We start from the raw sequence: 15135 nt of genomic DNA on the forward strand, positions 1-15135 counted from the left end.
CACATCAAATAATCTTAGGAACAAAGCCCCAGGTCTGTTGACCACAGAGAGAGTTTTAGTCAAACTAGAGATAATATCTGGGCCTCAGCTGTGTTTTAGCACAAGGCCCAGAAAAGTAGCAAAAAACAGAAAAGTGACTCCGTGGCGGACATTAGGACCAGCTGTATGACCCCCTACCCTAGCGCCAACCAATCAGTAGAGATCTTGACCCTGAAAGGACATCCCTGGAAAGATGATGAACATTTTAATGAGGTCCTCCCCATAGACCTCCCCTAAAATCAGCCCAGTTGGCTCACTTCTACAACTCACTTCTACCTCTGTGATTTTATAAATACACTTTTACTTGTATTTGAGTTCTTGGCTCTGAATTTTTTCTTAGCCAAACACAAGGACCAAGGTCTAACTTTGTCAGTAGCATCTGGTGCCATCCACCATTAACAGTATGAAATATTTTGTCTTAAAGAATAGTATCAAATGAATGGCTATTAAAAGATAGGCTATTCAATAACTGATGGTGAGATAATCAGTTATTTATTTAAAAAATAAATAAATTTTTACCTTATATATATCAATCTTACATATATATATATATATAAAACATCCTGTATAATAAAAGACTAATATGCAAATCTACCAAACGGCAGAACGACCGGTTGCTATGATGCGCATTGACCATCATGGGGCAGATGCTCAATACAGGAGCTGCCCCCTGGTGGTCAGTGCACTCCCATAAGAACAGTGTTGCTTAGCCAGAAGCCCAGCTCATGGCTGGTGAGCACAGTGGCAATGGCAGGAGCTTCTCCTACCTCTGTGGCAGCACTAAGGATGTCCGACTGATGGCTTAGGCCTGCTTGTGTGGAGAAGGCCTAAGCCATCAGTTGGACATCCTCCGAGGGCTCCTGGACTGCGAGAGGGTGCAGGCCAGGCTGAGAGACCCCTCTGAGTGCACAAATTTTGTGTACTGGGCCTCTAGTATATATATATATATATATATCTCAGTAAGATTGGGATACTAAATGCAACTTAGAACAACAAAGTTATCATTTCGATCACACTATGTGCTCATCATGTGTTGCCTGGGACTCTTCACTTCACCTTCAGTCCCTGGCCCAGGATGACAAAGCAGTTACAGTTAGAACATAGTTGGTTGCTGTGCCAAGGAAAAGAGAAATAGCAAGAGTCGTGCATTGGCAATGAAATGTTCTAATGCCAAATTGACAGTCATCACTTCCACTAACTATTCATTGGCTGGAACTAGTCACATGGCCCTTGCAATATTGTTCTTTATAAGAAATATATTTTTGTTCATTTTGCTGAGAAAATATATTTCTCATATGTATCTGGTCATGGTCCACAGTTCCTGGCTCACAGCTTCCAAAACTCTTAGAATTTTCTGAGTGATAACAGCAATAGGAGCATCTTTTGCTATAATATTTGGTCTCCTCCATTCCTGAAAATGTCTCAATGCTATAAAGCTGAAATGGGTGTCTTGTTATTCATAACAAGGTTGTTTCCACCACCTGGATTTATATAAATGAGGTGACTTTTGAAAAGCACCTAAGGAGGGCAGCTGGTTGCCAAGGAAACCAGGGGGGTAGAAATTTCAGTCCCACCTATTTCAAGGGAGGAAAGAAGGGTTAGAGGTTGACTAAATCATCAAATGTCAATGATTTCATTAGTCATGCCTGTGTAATGAAGTCTCCATAAAAACCCAAAAGGAGGGGGTTCAAGAGCTTCCAGGTTGAGGAAGTAGAATGCTTACACGTGCCACCATGCCAGCCCCAAACTCTGCAAGTGCAGAATCGCCTTTGTTTGGGACCTTTCCCTTTGTATTTCTTCATCTGACTGTTGATTTGTATCCTTTAATATCCTTTGTATTTTTTAAAATATATTTTTATTAACTTCAGAGAGGGAGAGGTAGTGAGAGATAGAAACATCAATGATGAGAGAGAATTATTAATCGGCTACCTCCTGCATGGCCCACATTTGGGATTGAGTGGGAAACCCGGGCACGTGCCCTGACCAGCAATAGAATCGTGACCTCCTGGTTCATAAATTGATGCTCAACCACTGAGCCATGCATGCCAGGTCTTTAATATCCTTTGTAATAAACAGATAATCTAGTGAGTAAATGGATCTTCTGAGTTCTCTGAGCTGCTCTAGCAAATTAATCAGACCCAAAGTGGAGCTTGCGGAGCCTCTTATTTATAGCCAGTTGGTCACAAGCATAGGTAATAACTTGGGTTTGCACTTGGCTTCTGAATTGGAGGGAAGTCTTGTGGGACTGAGCCCTACATCTGTGGAAGCTGATGCTATCTCTGAGTAAATATTGCCAGAATTGTGTTGAGTTGAATTGTACGATACCCAGCTGGCGTTCTGAGAATTGCTTGGTAGTGTCTGGGGAAGCCCCCCTCCACACATTGGAATTGGGTATCAGAACCTAAAAGCCCAGAATGAGCAGGGCCCCTCCACAAAGAAATCAGAGCATGCACATGTTTTCATGTGCCTTGAAGGGACAGGCTGGATATATTTGTTGAACTAAATATTGATCTAATTTTTCTCCTGAAGCAAAATAAAACTATTCCATTCCTAAGGCAGAAGAACAAAAAATTCCATTTAATAATTGCATTCTGTTCAGCATCCAGGATCTCCACTCTGTGGAGTCCCAGTGATATGAAGAAACTTCCGGTAGTAGGTGCTCTGGGTGACAGGCCCAGCTGACCGTAGCCCTTGAGACATCCCAGCCAGGTGCCAGATATGTGAACCATTAGCCTGTAGATGATTCTAGCCCTGATCCACTCATGTCATATCATCTGAGGCCCCACATCACAGAATACAGTCAAGTCATTCTTGCTTGCCTTGTCCAAATTCCTTATCTACAAAATCCATGAGTATAATGAAATGGATGTTACTTTATGCCACTAAATTTGGGATGATTTGCCATACAGCATTGACTAACTAGAATAGCACACCTTGGGTATATCAGCCACATTATTTTACTCTTTTCTCCAATCCATCTTGTCCAGTTGAAAGGATTTATTTAGCAGCACATTCTTATCTGGACTTTGCTCTGAGATGGCTTACTTTATTTACTTGTGTTAACAAGGAGTGTGAGTGCGGTGCCCTAGATTTGATCCTTGCAAAGAACTGAGTTTGAAATGTTCTTTATCATTCAAACACCTTTTAAAATTCATATTTTATTGATAGGATTTGAGAACCAGTAGTCTCTATAAGCATTTCAAGTCCTCAAATTTCTGGACTTTCTCTTTAGGGAATATTTTTTTTCCTCTCTATAAACCAAGTCTTTATAACCTTATATATTTTTCTTGTAATAATTCACCCAATGTAGCAAATGGTAGCCGACTCATGCTACATATTTTGCTTTCAAGTTCCTTCCCTTAGGGCTACATGTTCATTAAGTACATGATCTGCCTTCCACGTTATTGCAAGTGACATGAATAGCAATGGTTTTGCCACTGCAAGGCATGAATTTTCATCCTTCTTGCCTTTGACAAAAGTTTTCTTACCACTTACCCCCTAACAAAAACACCCAACATTTTTTTCTTCTCTAATATAATTTTTTAAAGTTAGGGTAGGCTGGATTATTTTGCAGTAATACAATCTTCAAAATTTCAACTGTCTTAAAAGGACGAAGGTTTTTTCTTGCTTATACTACTGAGCCATTTTGAACTGGCTCGAGGCTCACTTTGAACTGGCTCGAGGCTCATGCCCATGTTTGGAACTCAGGCTGACGGAGGAGCCACCATTTGGAATGTTGCTAGTTATTGTTGGAGAGGAAGAGAGAGCCCCAGACAGTCTCAGTCTGCAATTAAGTTCTCTGTCCCAGAAGTGACACATTAACTTCCACCCATGATTCTCTGGCCAGAACAGGTCTCATGCCCCAATCTTACCACAAGCAAATCAGGCACACAATCCTAAGGCCGGTCTGGAAGACAAAGAGACCTCTTTGCTGAAGAGCAATAATGACTACCGCAGGGCACGCAGATCAGTTCCAGATGGAGAATGCCTTTGTGACCTTTGGAGGATTTCCTAAATAAGACGAAAGAGCCCAAGTGATCGCTAAAACTACTGATAAATTTGACTCCATTATAAAATTTAATTTCCGTAGGACAGAAGACCCATGATGAAAGAAAAAGCATAGACTTCAGTTTTTGAAAATACTGTGGATTAGGTTTACTAAAAAATGTCACAAAACACCTACAGATGAGAGATAAAATTTGAAAGGCATATTTTATAATGTGTTGCTGAAATGCGTAAGAAACTAATGGCTATTCACAAGAAAGCCAAATAGGTAAATAAATAAACACACCAACCTCCCCCCCCCCCCAAAAAAAAAACCCACAAGAAACTTAAAAACCAAGCAAAAGCCCAGCAGCTGGTAAATGATCCTGAAGCCAAAGGTTGTCCAAAGGACATTTACTAAGCCCTGTCCCCTGAGAGTTTTGGAGTTTATAGCTACATGGGGTGAGGCGACAAAGCCTTAGGGACTCCTATATAAAGACTAGAGGCCCGGTGCATGAAATTTGTGCACTGGGGGGGGGGGGGGGGGGGGGCGGGCAAGGTCCCCTCAGCCCAGCCTGCACCCTCTCCAATCTGGGACCCCTTGGGGGATGTCCGACTGCTGGAGATTGGGCCTAAACCGGCAGTCAGACATCCCTTTTAAAATCCTGGACTGCTGGCTCCTAATCACTCACCTGCTTGCCTGCCTGATTGCCCCTAAATGCGCCCCCCCCCCCCTGCTGGCCTGGTCACCCCTAATGGCCCTCCTCTGCTGGCCTGGTCACCCCACGCAGCCTGCTTGTTCAGTCATTCGGTTGTCCCTCACTAACCCCCCTGCTGGCCTGGTCATAGTCAGCCATCTTGTGAGGGTGTGAGGGTTAATTTGCATATTACCTCTTTATTATATAGGATAGGAACCTGAAGGACCACATGACTAGTGAAAGGACAGTGGGAGAAAGTATACCTTTCTGCAAGGAAAATCCCTATTGCCACATACTGAGTCTGGGGTAGTAGGATAAAACAAAACTGAATCACTAATTCATGACCAGTCGTTAGTGGTCCAGTGATTAGTCACCTATATTCATACTGAGTAATCTAAAATACATCAATTCAAATCATCCTGCTGAAGTAGTTTATAGTTATTTTAAGTATAATACATACAGTATATTTCAAAAGGCATCAAAATGTTCCTAAAACAGTATGGAATAAACAGGCCAAATACCAGGGGAGAGCAGGAGAGCAGAGCAGTAGGCAGAGTCCTAAAGTTCCTGCCCCCCAAAAGGGCATGTTCTGCACACTGTATTGGAACTCTATTTTAATAGCCCCGGGGGCCTTGGGGGGAACAGAAGGCAAACCATATCACTTTCAAGGGGGATCCCCAAAAGGATGTTAACTGAAGATCCTGGGGAAACACAAGTAAACTCCTTGCACCCCTCATCAACATCTTCAGGACACTCCCAGGAGATTGCTTGCAAAATCCTGCCCTGTGGCACAGCATGAAAGATGGGGCCTTTCAGAAGTCTGTAACACTTGCAGACCCTTTCATCCCAGCCTAAAGCCAAGAGCTTGGGGAGGGGGTGGGGGTGGGGGGGGGGGCCTCCGACACATTCAGTGGGTGAACCAGCAAAAAAAAAAAATCCCCCTAGCGAGAGGCAACTTGCTGGCCAGGCCTTGGTTCTACTTAGAACAGGAGGGGGAAGAAAAGAGGGAAAATAAGAGGAGGAGAAGGAAAAGGAAAGAAAAGGAAAGGAGAAGACGACCAAGGAAAAGGAAACTAAATTAAAGATAAAAACAAAGAGAAAGAAAGGAAGGGAGAGAGGGAGGGAGAGAAGAAGAAAGAGACTGAGGAAGGAAGGAAAAGAAAGAAAAGAAAATGGAGAATATCTAACCACAGGCTTTTAATCCTGCAGCTTTGAGGCTGACATTGGCATTATTTCTATGTGAGCAAAAGTCAAGAAGTTAGTAAAAATGTGCCTCATACATATATAACCACAAAGTATCTGTAAAAAAAAATCACAACTCTGCCAGTCAGTAACAACAAAAAATCAAATACAAAAAATGGCCCAGGACATGAGCAAGCATTTCAAAAAGTGGAAAATTAAAAGACCAGTAAACATATTAAAAGGTGATCAAAGTCATTAGTTATCAGGAAAGTGAAAAGTAAAGCCACAGTGAAATAAATTTTCCCCTGTAAGAGGCGCTCTCTGTGGCTGTCTGGGATATCCTGGTGGTTTAGACCAGTGGTCGGCAAACTGTGGCTTGCGAGCCACGTGCGGCTCTTTGGCCCCTTGAGTGTGGCTCTTCCTAAGCCTTAGGAGTACCCTAATTAAGTTAATAACAATGTACCTACCTATATAATTTAAGTTTAAAAAATTTGGCTCTCAAAAGAAATTTCAATCGTTGTACTGTTGATATTTGGCTCTGTTGACTAATGAGTTTGCCGACCACTGGTTTAGACATCGGTGCTTGCCATGTTGTAAACAGCCCCTTCTAGTGCCTAGAATGGTGGAGATGACTAAGATTCTACCAACACTACATCTCATTGAAAAAGAAAAGCCTCTGAAAAGGATCAAAACAGAAAAGAAGACCTTCTCTGAGTGCTATTCCGAATTACATCTTAAGACAAATGAGAGTGAAGGTCCGTTAAGGATGGGGAGTTGTCACTGCTTCATTCTGGCTCACACTTGAGTTTCCCTTAGGATGAAGGCAGGGGAAGAGTTACGTGGTTTAAAAAATATCCGAAGGATGTGCATATGGTGAAGCATCTTATTGGGATATTAGGTAGGATTGGGCATGAATTAGGGTTTTATTAAGTCTTGTGTAAAACAATCCCTGTTCTTTTGGCCGCTGGGAAGGGGAGTGCTCAAATCCAGCAGATGCCATTGCATCGGCTGCATTGGCATTCTCAGACATCCTGCTTCCGAAATTGGTGGATGGAGGGGCTGCGGTGGGGCGGAGGGAGGGGGCGGGGACTGGCAAATGCAGACTTGAGTGGCTTGAAGGAGGCCTGGACTTGTTATGTCCACCGCATCTCATTTTGTTATTGAGCCGAACCAAACCGAATGAAGGTCTTCCCAGCCCGTGCACATTTGCAGGGCACCAACCAAGGAGAACAGGAAGCTGTCACTTCAAATCCAAACTCCCCAAAGTCATTGAATCAAGGGTTTTGTTTGGTTGGTTTTTAAATATATTTCAGAGAGGAAGGTAGAGGGAGAGAGAGATAGAAACATCAATGATGCAAGAAAATCATTGATTGGCTGCATCCTGCGCACCCCCTACTAGGGATCAAGCTCACAACCTGAGCATGTGCCCTTGACAGGAATGGAGCCCGGGACCCTACAGTCCGCAGGCCGATGCTCTATCCACCGAGCCAAACCAGCTAGGGCGAATCAGGGGTTTTTAAAGGCCAAGATTGAGGGTTAGCGGTTGGGGGAACCGGCTGGTATGCAGATGCGCTGGCGGTGCAGGTTTTGACTGGAGAAGCTTGGAAATTGGCCCTTTAAGGTAAAATATGCTAAAGGGCTTCAGCCCCTGATCTTCCTGCACAAGGGACCCTTTCCTTTGAAAGGTTTCCCGTGTTCAAGTTCGGGTCCTGTCCTGGTCCTTTGGTTCTGGGGAGTGGGAGGTGCCATTTTGGTTCCGAGTGCAGCTTGGGGTCCAAGTTCTCTCCTCTGCGCATGCTCTGGTTGCACGGCGGGCGGTTTTGGTCCGTTGTCTCTGAAAGGCAACTCGGTATCTTGTTCGAAACAGCTTAGGACCATGCTGAGCTGGTTCTGCGGTTTCAACTTCACTGAGGCCTAGAGAGGAGTTTCGCTGAAGGTATTGTTTCTGAAACAATGAGAGGTGTTTACATGTGCAATTAACAAAAAGAGTTCTAAATTCCAACCGCTGCTTTTAGTTCTCTCCACTGAGAGGTTAATTAAGCAATGTGGGAACTATATGTTAGTGTATCCTTAATGTGGTACTCCATCCAAATCACCTGTTGGATTGCAGTAAACAGAGGTGAGTGGAAATCATTTAGTTTTAAAATCCAGGCCTCTTAAAAAAAAACACAAAAAAACCTCCTTTGCCAAAGTGTTGTTGGACTAAAGGGGTGTGGATGAAAAAGGGGCCACCTACTAACCCTGACAAACTCAGGGGAGGCCTGCATGGGGAGCCTTACACACTCAGAGACCTGAAGTAACCACATAGGATGGTCTGAAATGAAAACTACTTAACTAAAAGGGAGTCATGGTGGGTAGTCATGTCCTAGGCAGGCACGTTCCTTGACAAAGGTCAATCTTTACCTTAACTGAGCCCCTCTATTGTCTTTTTTTGCATCTAAGATAACATACCTTTGGAATGTCTGAATAATCCTTTTTTTTCTAGACTCCTCAGGGCACAATCTCCCACCAAAGGGAAAGACCAGGGAACCTTTCGTTATCTTGTTTTTTTGCGCTGTAAATGTTAGTTGTTAACTTTCCTGTACCCACCAATGTAAAAGAATGCTCTCCATTTTACTTTTTATCCGATCCCAGAGTTTTCCCTGCTTTTCTTTCTCCCGCCTCCCTAATTTATCACCAATGGATTTCATATAAACCTCTTCAGGCCTCTTCCTTTGGTTGTAATGTATAAAATAAGGTGCAAAACTACCATTCTCTGTAGCATTTTCTCAATCCAATGAGATTTTGCTTCCTAGTGATTGTCGTCAGTTTGGCTCAGTGAAACTCATAAAAATTATCTACAGCAGTGGTTCTCAACCTTGGCTGCACATTAGAATCACTTGGGAATCTTTTTAAAATCCTGATTTCTGGGCCTCATCCTCCGGAAATTCTGTTTCTTTGTTATGGGGTGAGGCCACAACATTAGTAACAAAGAAACAGAATTTCCAGAGGATGGGGCCCAGGAATCAGGATTTTAAAAAGATTCCCAGGTGATTCTGATGTGCAGCCAAGGTTAGAAACCACTGCTCTACAGGTTTGAACGTTTCTTGCGTTGCCAGGGTTCAGTTTGCCTGCAGATGGACTGCAGCTGCTGAACTACCAGCTTTCAGTGGAGGCTCCTAGATTGAGACCCAGGACTGACTGGTGTCAAAGCCATTGCTGTGTGAGTCATGTCTGACCAGTGCGAGAGTTCTCCAGGTGTTCCATGACTGACTGAAATGCTAGACTGAAACCACCGGGTCCTTAGGAATGGCACCTCCTTACAACCGCTCCAGAGCCAGATAAGGTTTTATAAGAATTAGCTATGTGTTTGACCTTAATGTTCCTTCTTCAAGCCAAATGTTTATAATCAGCCAAGTCTCAGATTGTGTAGACATCTGTGTTTACTGGATGCATAAGCTCTTTGTCACATGGTATGTGCATGGTCCACATGTGAAGGGAAATGAATGGCCGCCTATTCTGGGTACCAAGTGAGGAGCAAAGGCACACACTGTGCGGAAGAAGCTCCCTTAGGCAGAACTGAGCCACGCCAAGCGCAGTTTCATGCAAGTACTCCTCTACCTTGTTGATTTTTAACGCATTCGTCTGCCTTTTTAATGTGACAGAAATGGCTGCCTCTCCGACCCCAGTTCTCGTGGCTTAGGACAGGTGTTGCTCTTCTTTGGCTGATAGTTTCAAATGGAATTTCAAAGTCTAAGCACATGTTTGCTCACTTATTGTAACACCAGAGAACTAAATCTGAACTTTGGAAAAAGTCTATTAATAATTGACAAATAACAGAATCGTCAAGATGTAGAAGGCAACACAGAAAAAAAAAATAAATGAAACCAACCTGGGCTTGCAATAACCAGTGAAAATGTTCACCCGGCTAGTTTGTATCAGCGATTATGAACAACATGCTAAGTCAATTCTTCCGAAGTCTATATATGACTATTATAGGTCTGGAGCAAACGATCAGGAAACCCTGGCTGATAATATGGTGGCATTTTCCAGGTAAGAAAACATGTTTATTTTTAAATCATGTTTTAAAATTACACAAAGACATTCTACCAAAATAAGTTCTCCTAGTTTCAGTGTCGATGATGTGGAATTATTTGGCTAACTATATGCTTAATAGAGAAGGGGAAACCCTTGGGATTGGGAGAAACCTTGGGCTTTTACATTATTTTAAACTATTCTAAGCCTGGGGATATTGAACAATTGACTGAAAAAGCCAACTTTAAGTTTCCCTGCTTGGAATTATATGGATAACTAATTTAACTATGTGTAAAAAGACAGTGCTAAATTGTGATCGCCCCATTGTCTTTTTCTCTGAGTAGGACAGTGAGTCTGCTCACGGTGTCGGAAAGACATTAAATGTGAGATAATCATCTCTGCTTGAGCCAGAACAGATTGTTGCCTCAAATGTTCCCATTCTGCTGGCTTGCCCCTTATCATTCATTTTGATGACTGTCGTCTATTCTAAACTTTCACTTTAGATTTCAATTTGTCTATAGAGCATTAATCTTTCAACTCTGCTGTTTCATCTCTGCTCCAAAGAACCTCATCTCTCTCTTCCCAAGTCAGTTTTCCCTTCACTTTCATATTTCAAAGCACAGGATGGTGAGTGTCATGGTTTATGTTTTCTGCTTGTAATAAAAACAGAAAGGAAAATAACTTTAAAGGAGCATTTTATCTCTCAGCAGTTACAAATATGCTTTATGTGCTCGAGTAGGGGAGAGGAGCCCTGAATACACTACAGTCTTTCAGGCTCATCCATTTTATATGATAGCCTTTCGTAAAGCCAATGAGTATCTTGGGTGCTTATTGATGGTGAGAAATTGAACAGAAAAAGGCAGAAAATACCCAGGGGAAAGAACCTGCCTTTCTTCTTGATTTTTTTTTCTTTAGTCTAGAGCAAAATCACTCAGAATCACTTTTCCGTGTATAAATTAGGAGAAATGACACCATTCTAACCGAGGTGTTCCCTAGCAAGCAGCACAGAGTCACCTGCAAATCAGTGCAGGGGCCTGAGAATGGGGTGAACATTGGGGCCTCCCCCAAACCTCTGGCAGCCTTGACTTTGTCTCAGATCTTCTCTGGAAACCAAATGAGCTTGGAAAAAAAAATGCTGGAAGAGCTGAGGGAAGGGAAAAGTTGGCTAAGAGTAGAGGAGGGGCTTACAATTCTGCATCTTTTTCAGTCATTAGTACTTTGACCCTTTCAGTTTTCTGCTCTTGGAAGATGCCCCTTCCTGGGCCCATGCCAACTCTGTTCAGCAGGTAATGTGGTTTGCCTATTGGTAGTCTCCTGAACACAACACCTTAACCCAAATAGGTCACTTTAACCAAGGAAATGTCAGGCCCTTGTTAGGCCTATGGAGGTGGTGCCTATTAGCATTTCTTAAGGCACAATGCTCAGGTGACCACCTATTCCATTTATGTACAGCCTTCCTCTCCCTTTATTTCCACTCAATCCATGCTAGTTAATTAAACTACCAACACTTATTAGGGACGTCGATGGGCTAGACTGTATTACATGCTGAGGACAGATCGATGAGCCAGACAGAGAAAGTTCCTGTCCAGGGGAACTTACATTCCAATGGACACACATGGGCCTGGCCTCCATAATGCTAGTGGGTTGCACTGATGTAAAACTGACCCAAAACAATTGGCCCCATGGAGGCCTCCGAGAGGGAGCCAAGGTGTGCAAGCAGACGGACCACCTCTGCAGCCCTAGGAATTCCAGAAACTGTGTGAACCATAGAAGGCTGCGTGTGGTGCTTCCAAGCTGTGAACTGGACCTCACAGTGTGTGTGAGCCACGTGGTGCTCTGTTCCCATGAGTCTTCCCAGCCTGTGTGTGTGCTGAGTGTCCTAAACAGGACACAGATACTGGGAATGAGTTTGCTCTGCTACCTTTCCCACAAACCTGGACCGTTCTCTTCTGTTCAGCTTTAAAAGGGAAAACATGGATATATATATATATATATATTCCACTTCTGTGGAGGGTGGCACATGCTGTTTTATTATCAACCACTTGAGTTTTTACGGCAACGAACGTTGGAGACCATTGCCTATCTAACATCTCAGTTCCTCTTTTGCTGTGTAACTGAATGGCTGACCCTTAATCCCTCACCCTGTATTGAGCTGATCACGTGAAATTAAGAATAGATTTTCTGCCGGGGTTGTGGTGGCTTTGGTGTTCATGGGATGAAGGGAATCAATTTGAAATCTCTCATTCTCATTTAAATGAAGACTACAAAACAACCAGACCTCACATAGCCTGTTGTGACACAATAGCAGGGTATTTTAAAGGCATTTATACACCTCCCTCTCCCACAAGTACAATAAAGGGTCATTCTCAGCGACAGCTTTTATCTCTCTGAACTTAGCTCTGACAACCACATTTTGGAGATCCAGGGACATGTGCCACTTATGTGACCCAGCAGTTGCTTGGAGAAATTTCTGGGTAAGACTTGTGACTCTAATATTATTGTGCCTCTCTACCCCCCCAAAAAAGGACAAATAAAGTCAAATAGATAGAACCACTCAAAACAGTGTTTTCTATTGCAAACATGACAAGAACAGAGCAGATGTCAGCTTGCTGCATCCTACATGGTCTGACCCCATTGGAGTTAATGTTAAAAAGGACGGTAATTTGATTCTTCTACACATTAACTCAGTGTATCCTTCTTAACCATGATCTGCACATATTTTGTGTCTTCTTGTGAAATTAACACGGGTGGAAAATAATTCTATAATTTGGGCATTTAGAAGTTTCATGATGTTAGAAAAGGAAACTATTCTCATTCTTTTTGCATCACTTATTGACACTTTAAAATAACAGATGGTAAAAGTGGTATCATTCTCTCTTTAATACTTGAGCAGCAACATAAACTTACCAGTGGCATTTTCAGTATTTTTTCATAAGGCATAAATGTCACAGAATCATTTAGATAGCTTGTAAAACTGGGTATGTTGCTTTTTGCTCTTGCATGATGAAAAGCAGCTAATTGTCTCTTGTTTTTGAGGATTCACATGGCAAGAGATTTCATATCCCAACTCTATTTTCTCCCCCGTCCCCCCCTTCTCCTCCCCCCTCCCTTCTACTTCCCCCCTCTACCCCAAAGCTGTTGTTTTTTAATCCAGATAAGTGTTGACAAGCACATGCACACACACACACACACACACACACACACACACCATGCACCAATTGCAGGCGGTTCAGGAACTTCAGAAACTATTAAAAAGAATGAATGGTAAACAATAACATTATAAAAATTGTGATAATTTGAAAATTCATGCATTGGAGGGGGGGTTCCCTTAGCCCGGCCTGCCCCGTCTCACAGTCCGGGAGTCCTCAGGGGTGGGAGGCGACCTGGCGATTGAGGGAAGGTGACGCCCCATCACACCTCTGCTGCTGCCACTGCCAGCAGCGCAAACCTCAGCCGGCCTTGGTTACCTGAGCTTCAGACAGCCCTGGGCAGCTAGGCAGCTACCATCCGAGGCTTGCCTGTGCTTCGGGCTGACCCTGGGTGGCTGGGCAGCCAACATCTGAGGCTTTCCTGCACCTCAGGTTGGCCCGGGGCAGCTTGGGGGCTGAGAGGACTGGGGGACTCCAGAAGCAGGCATGCAGAGCAGCTGGGCCACTTGGGGGCGGGCCCAGCCCTGCCACATGCCTGCTGCCCTGGTGGGACTGGGTGCTGCCATCTTGTGGCTGTGGGCACTGCCATCTTTGAGGCAGTGCCCACAGCCAAGTAGCATATTCCCTCCTTATTGGCTGTGGGCGCCACCATCTTTGCAACGGCATGAAGGTCAATTAGCACATTCCCTCTTTATTAAATAGGACTAGAGGCCCCTAAATATATACTAGAGGGACCCCTGAGGGGGGTCGCTCAGCCTGGCCTGCATCCTCTCATAGTCCGGGAGCCCTCAGGAGATGTCTGACTGCCGGCTTAAGTCATCAGTTGGACATCCTTAGTGCTGCCATGGAGGCAGGAGAGGCTTCTGCTACCATCACTGTGCTCACAGCCGTGAGCCCAGCTTCTGGCTGAGCAGTGCTCCTGCATTGAGTGTCTGCCCCCTGGTGGCCAGTGCGCATCATAGCAACCGGTCATTCTTCTGTTCAGTCAATGTGCATATTAGCTTTTTATAATTATTATATAGGATGTCCCTATTTCCCCCCTTTTGCCCCCTCTACCCAGCTCTTGCTCCCCACTTCTCTCTGGCCATCACCATACTGTTGTCTGTGTCCATGGGTTGTTCATATATTTTCTTTGGCTAATCCCTTCTTTAAATTTTTATTTTCAGATAAGTGCTTATAACTGCACTATTATATATTTTCTATTATATCATTTAGAATTAAGATATTTTTTAATTGAACCCTTGTAAATTTTAGCACAATTTAATAAATTATGCTAGAAGCAATTAGGAGATTTTTCATGTAATGCAGATACATTTCTTTTTTTTTTTTTTAAATATATTTTATTGATTTTTTACAGAGAGGAAGGGAGAGAGATAGAGAGTTAGAAACATCAATCAGCTGCCTCCTGCACATCTCCCACTGGGGATGTGCCCACAACCAAGATACATGCCCTTGACCGGAATCGAACCTGGGACCTTTCAGTCCGCAGGCCGACACTCTATCCACTGAGCCAAATCGGTTTCGGCACATTTCAATTAATATTTTATTAATTTTTAATTTTTTAATATTTTAATTTGAAATAATCTCATACATGTAAAAAACTATAAAATACTTCAGTATATTATATGTACCCTTCACCCAATTTCTTAGGTGTTAATAATTTAAACATAACCATTATACAACTAACAAAATTTGGAATATATTTTTCTTATAATCTCTTTAATGTTACTTAATCCATTTACTTTGTTTTTTGTTAATCTTCACTCAAGGATATTTTTCCATTGAATTTTAGAGAGAGTGAAGGGAAAGGGAGAGACACATTGATTGGTTGCCTCCTGCACATGCTCTGATAGGGACTGGGGATCAAGCCAGCAACTGAGGTACATGCCCTTGACTGGAATCAAACCTGGGACCCTTCAGTCCACGGGATAATGCTCTATCCACTGAGCAAAACAGGCTGCAGCTTAATTCATTTACTTTTAATCTATATGTGTCTTTATATTTAAAGTGGGTTTTGCTTTTGATCCACCCTCATAATCTGTCTTTTAATTGGTACATTTATGCCACTG

At 43.1% G+C, this 15135-nt stretch overlaps 1 protein-coding gene across 1 annotated transcript in view; it reads left to right on the forward strand.

Moving 5' to 3' along the window:
* The first annotated feature begins 9763 nt into the window (after positions 1–9763).
* Positions 9764–15135, forward strand: part of HAO1 (hydroxyacid oxidase 1) — a 61613-nt gene continuing 56241 nt past the window's right edge. The window contains exon 1 of the mRNA XM_070421445.1: positions 9764–9935. Within this exon, the coding sequence (XP_070277546.1) occupies positions 9799–9935 (137 nt within the window). The 5' untranslated portion in view covers positions 9764–9798. The remainder of the gene's footprint in view (positions 9936–15135) is intronic.

The sequence above is a fragment of the Myotis yumanensis genome, unplaced genomic scaffold (genome assembly GCF_028538775.1).
Source record: "Myotis yumanensis isolate MYYU_CA2020_CCGP unplaced genomic scaffold, mMyoYum1.0.hap1 SCAF_7, whole genome shotgun sequence".
Lineage (NCBI taxonomy): Eukaryota > Metazoa > Chordata > Mammalia > Chiroptera > Vespertilionidae > Myotis > Myotis yumanensis.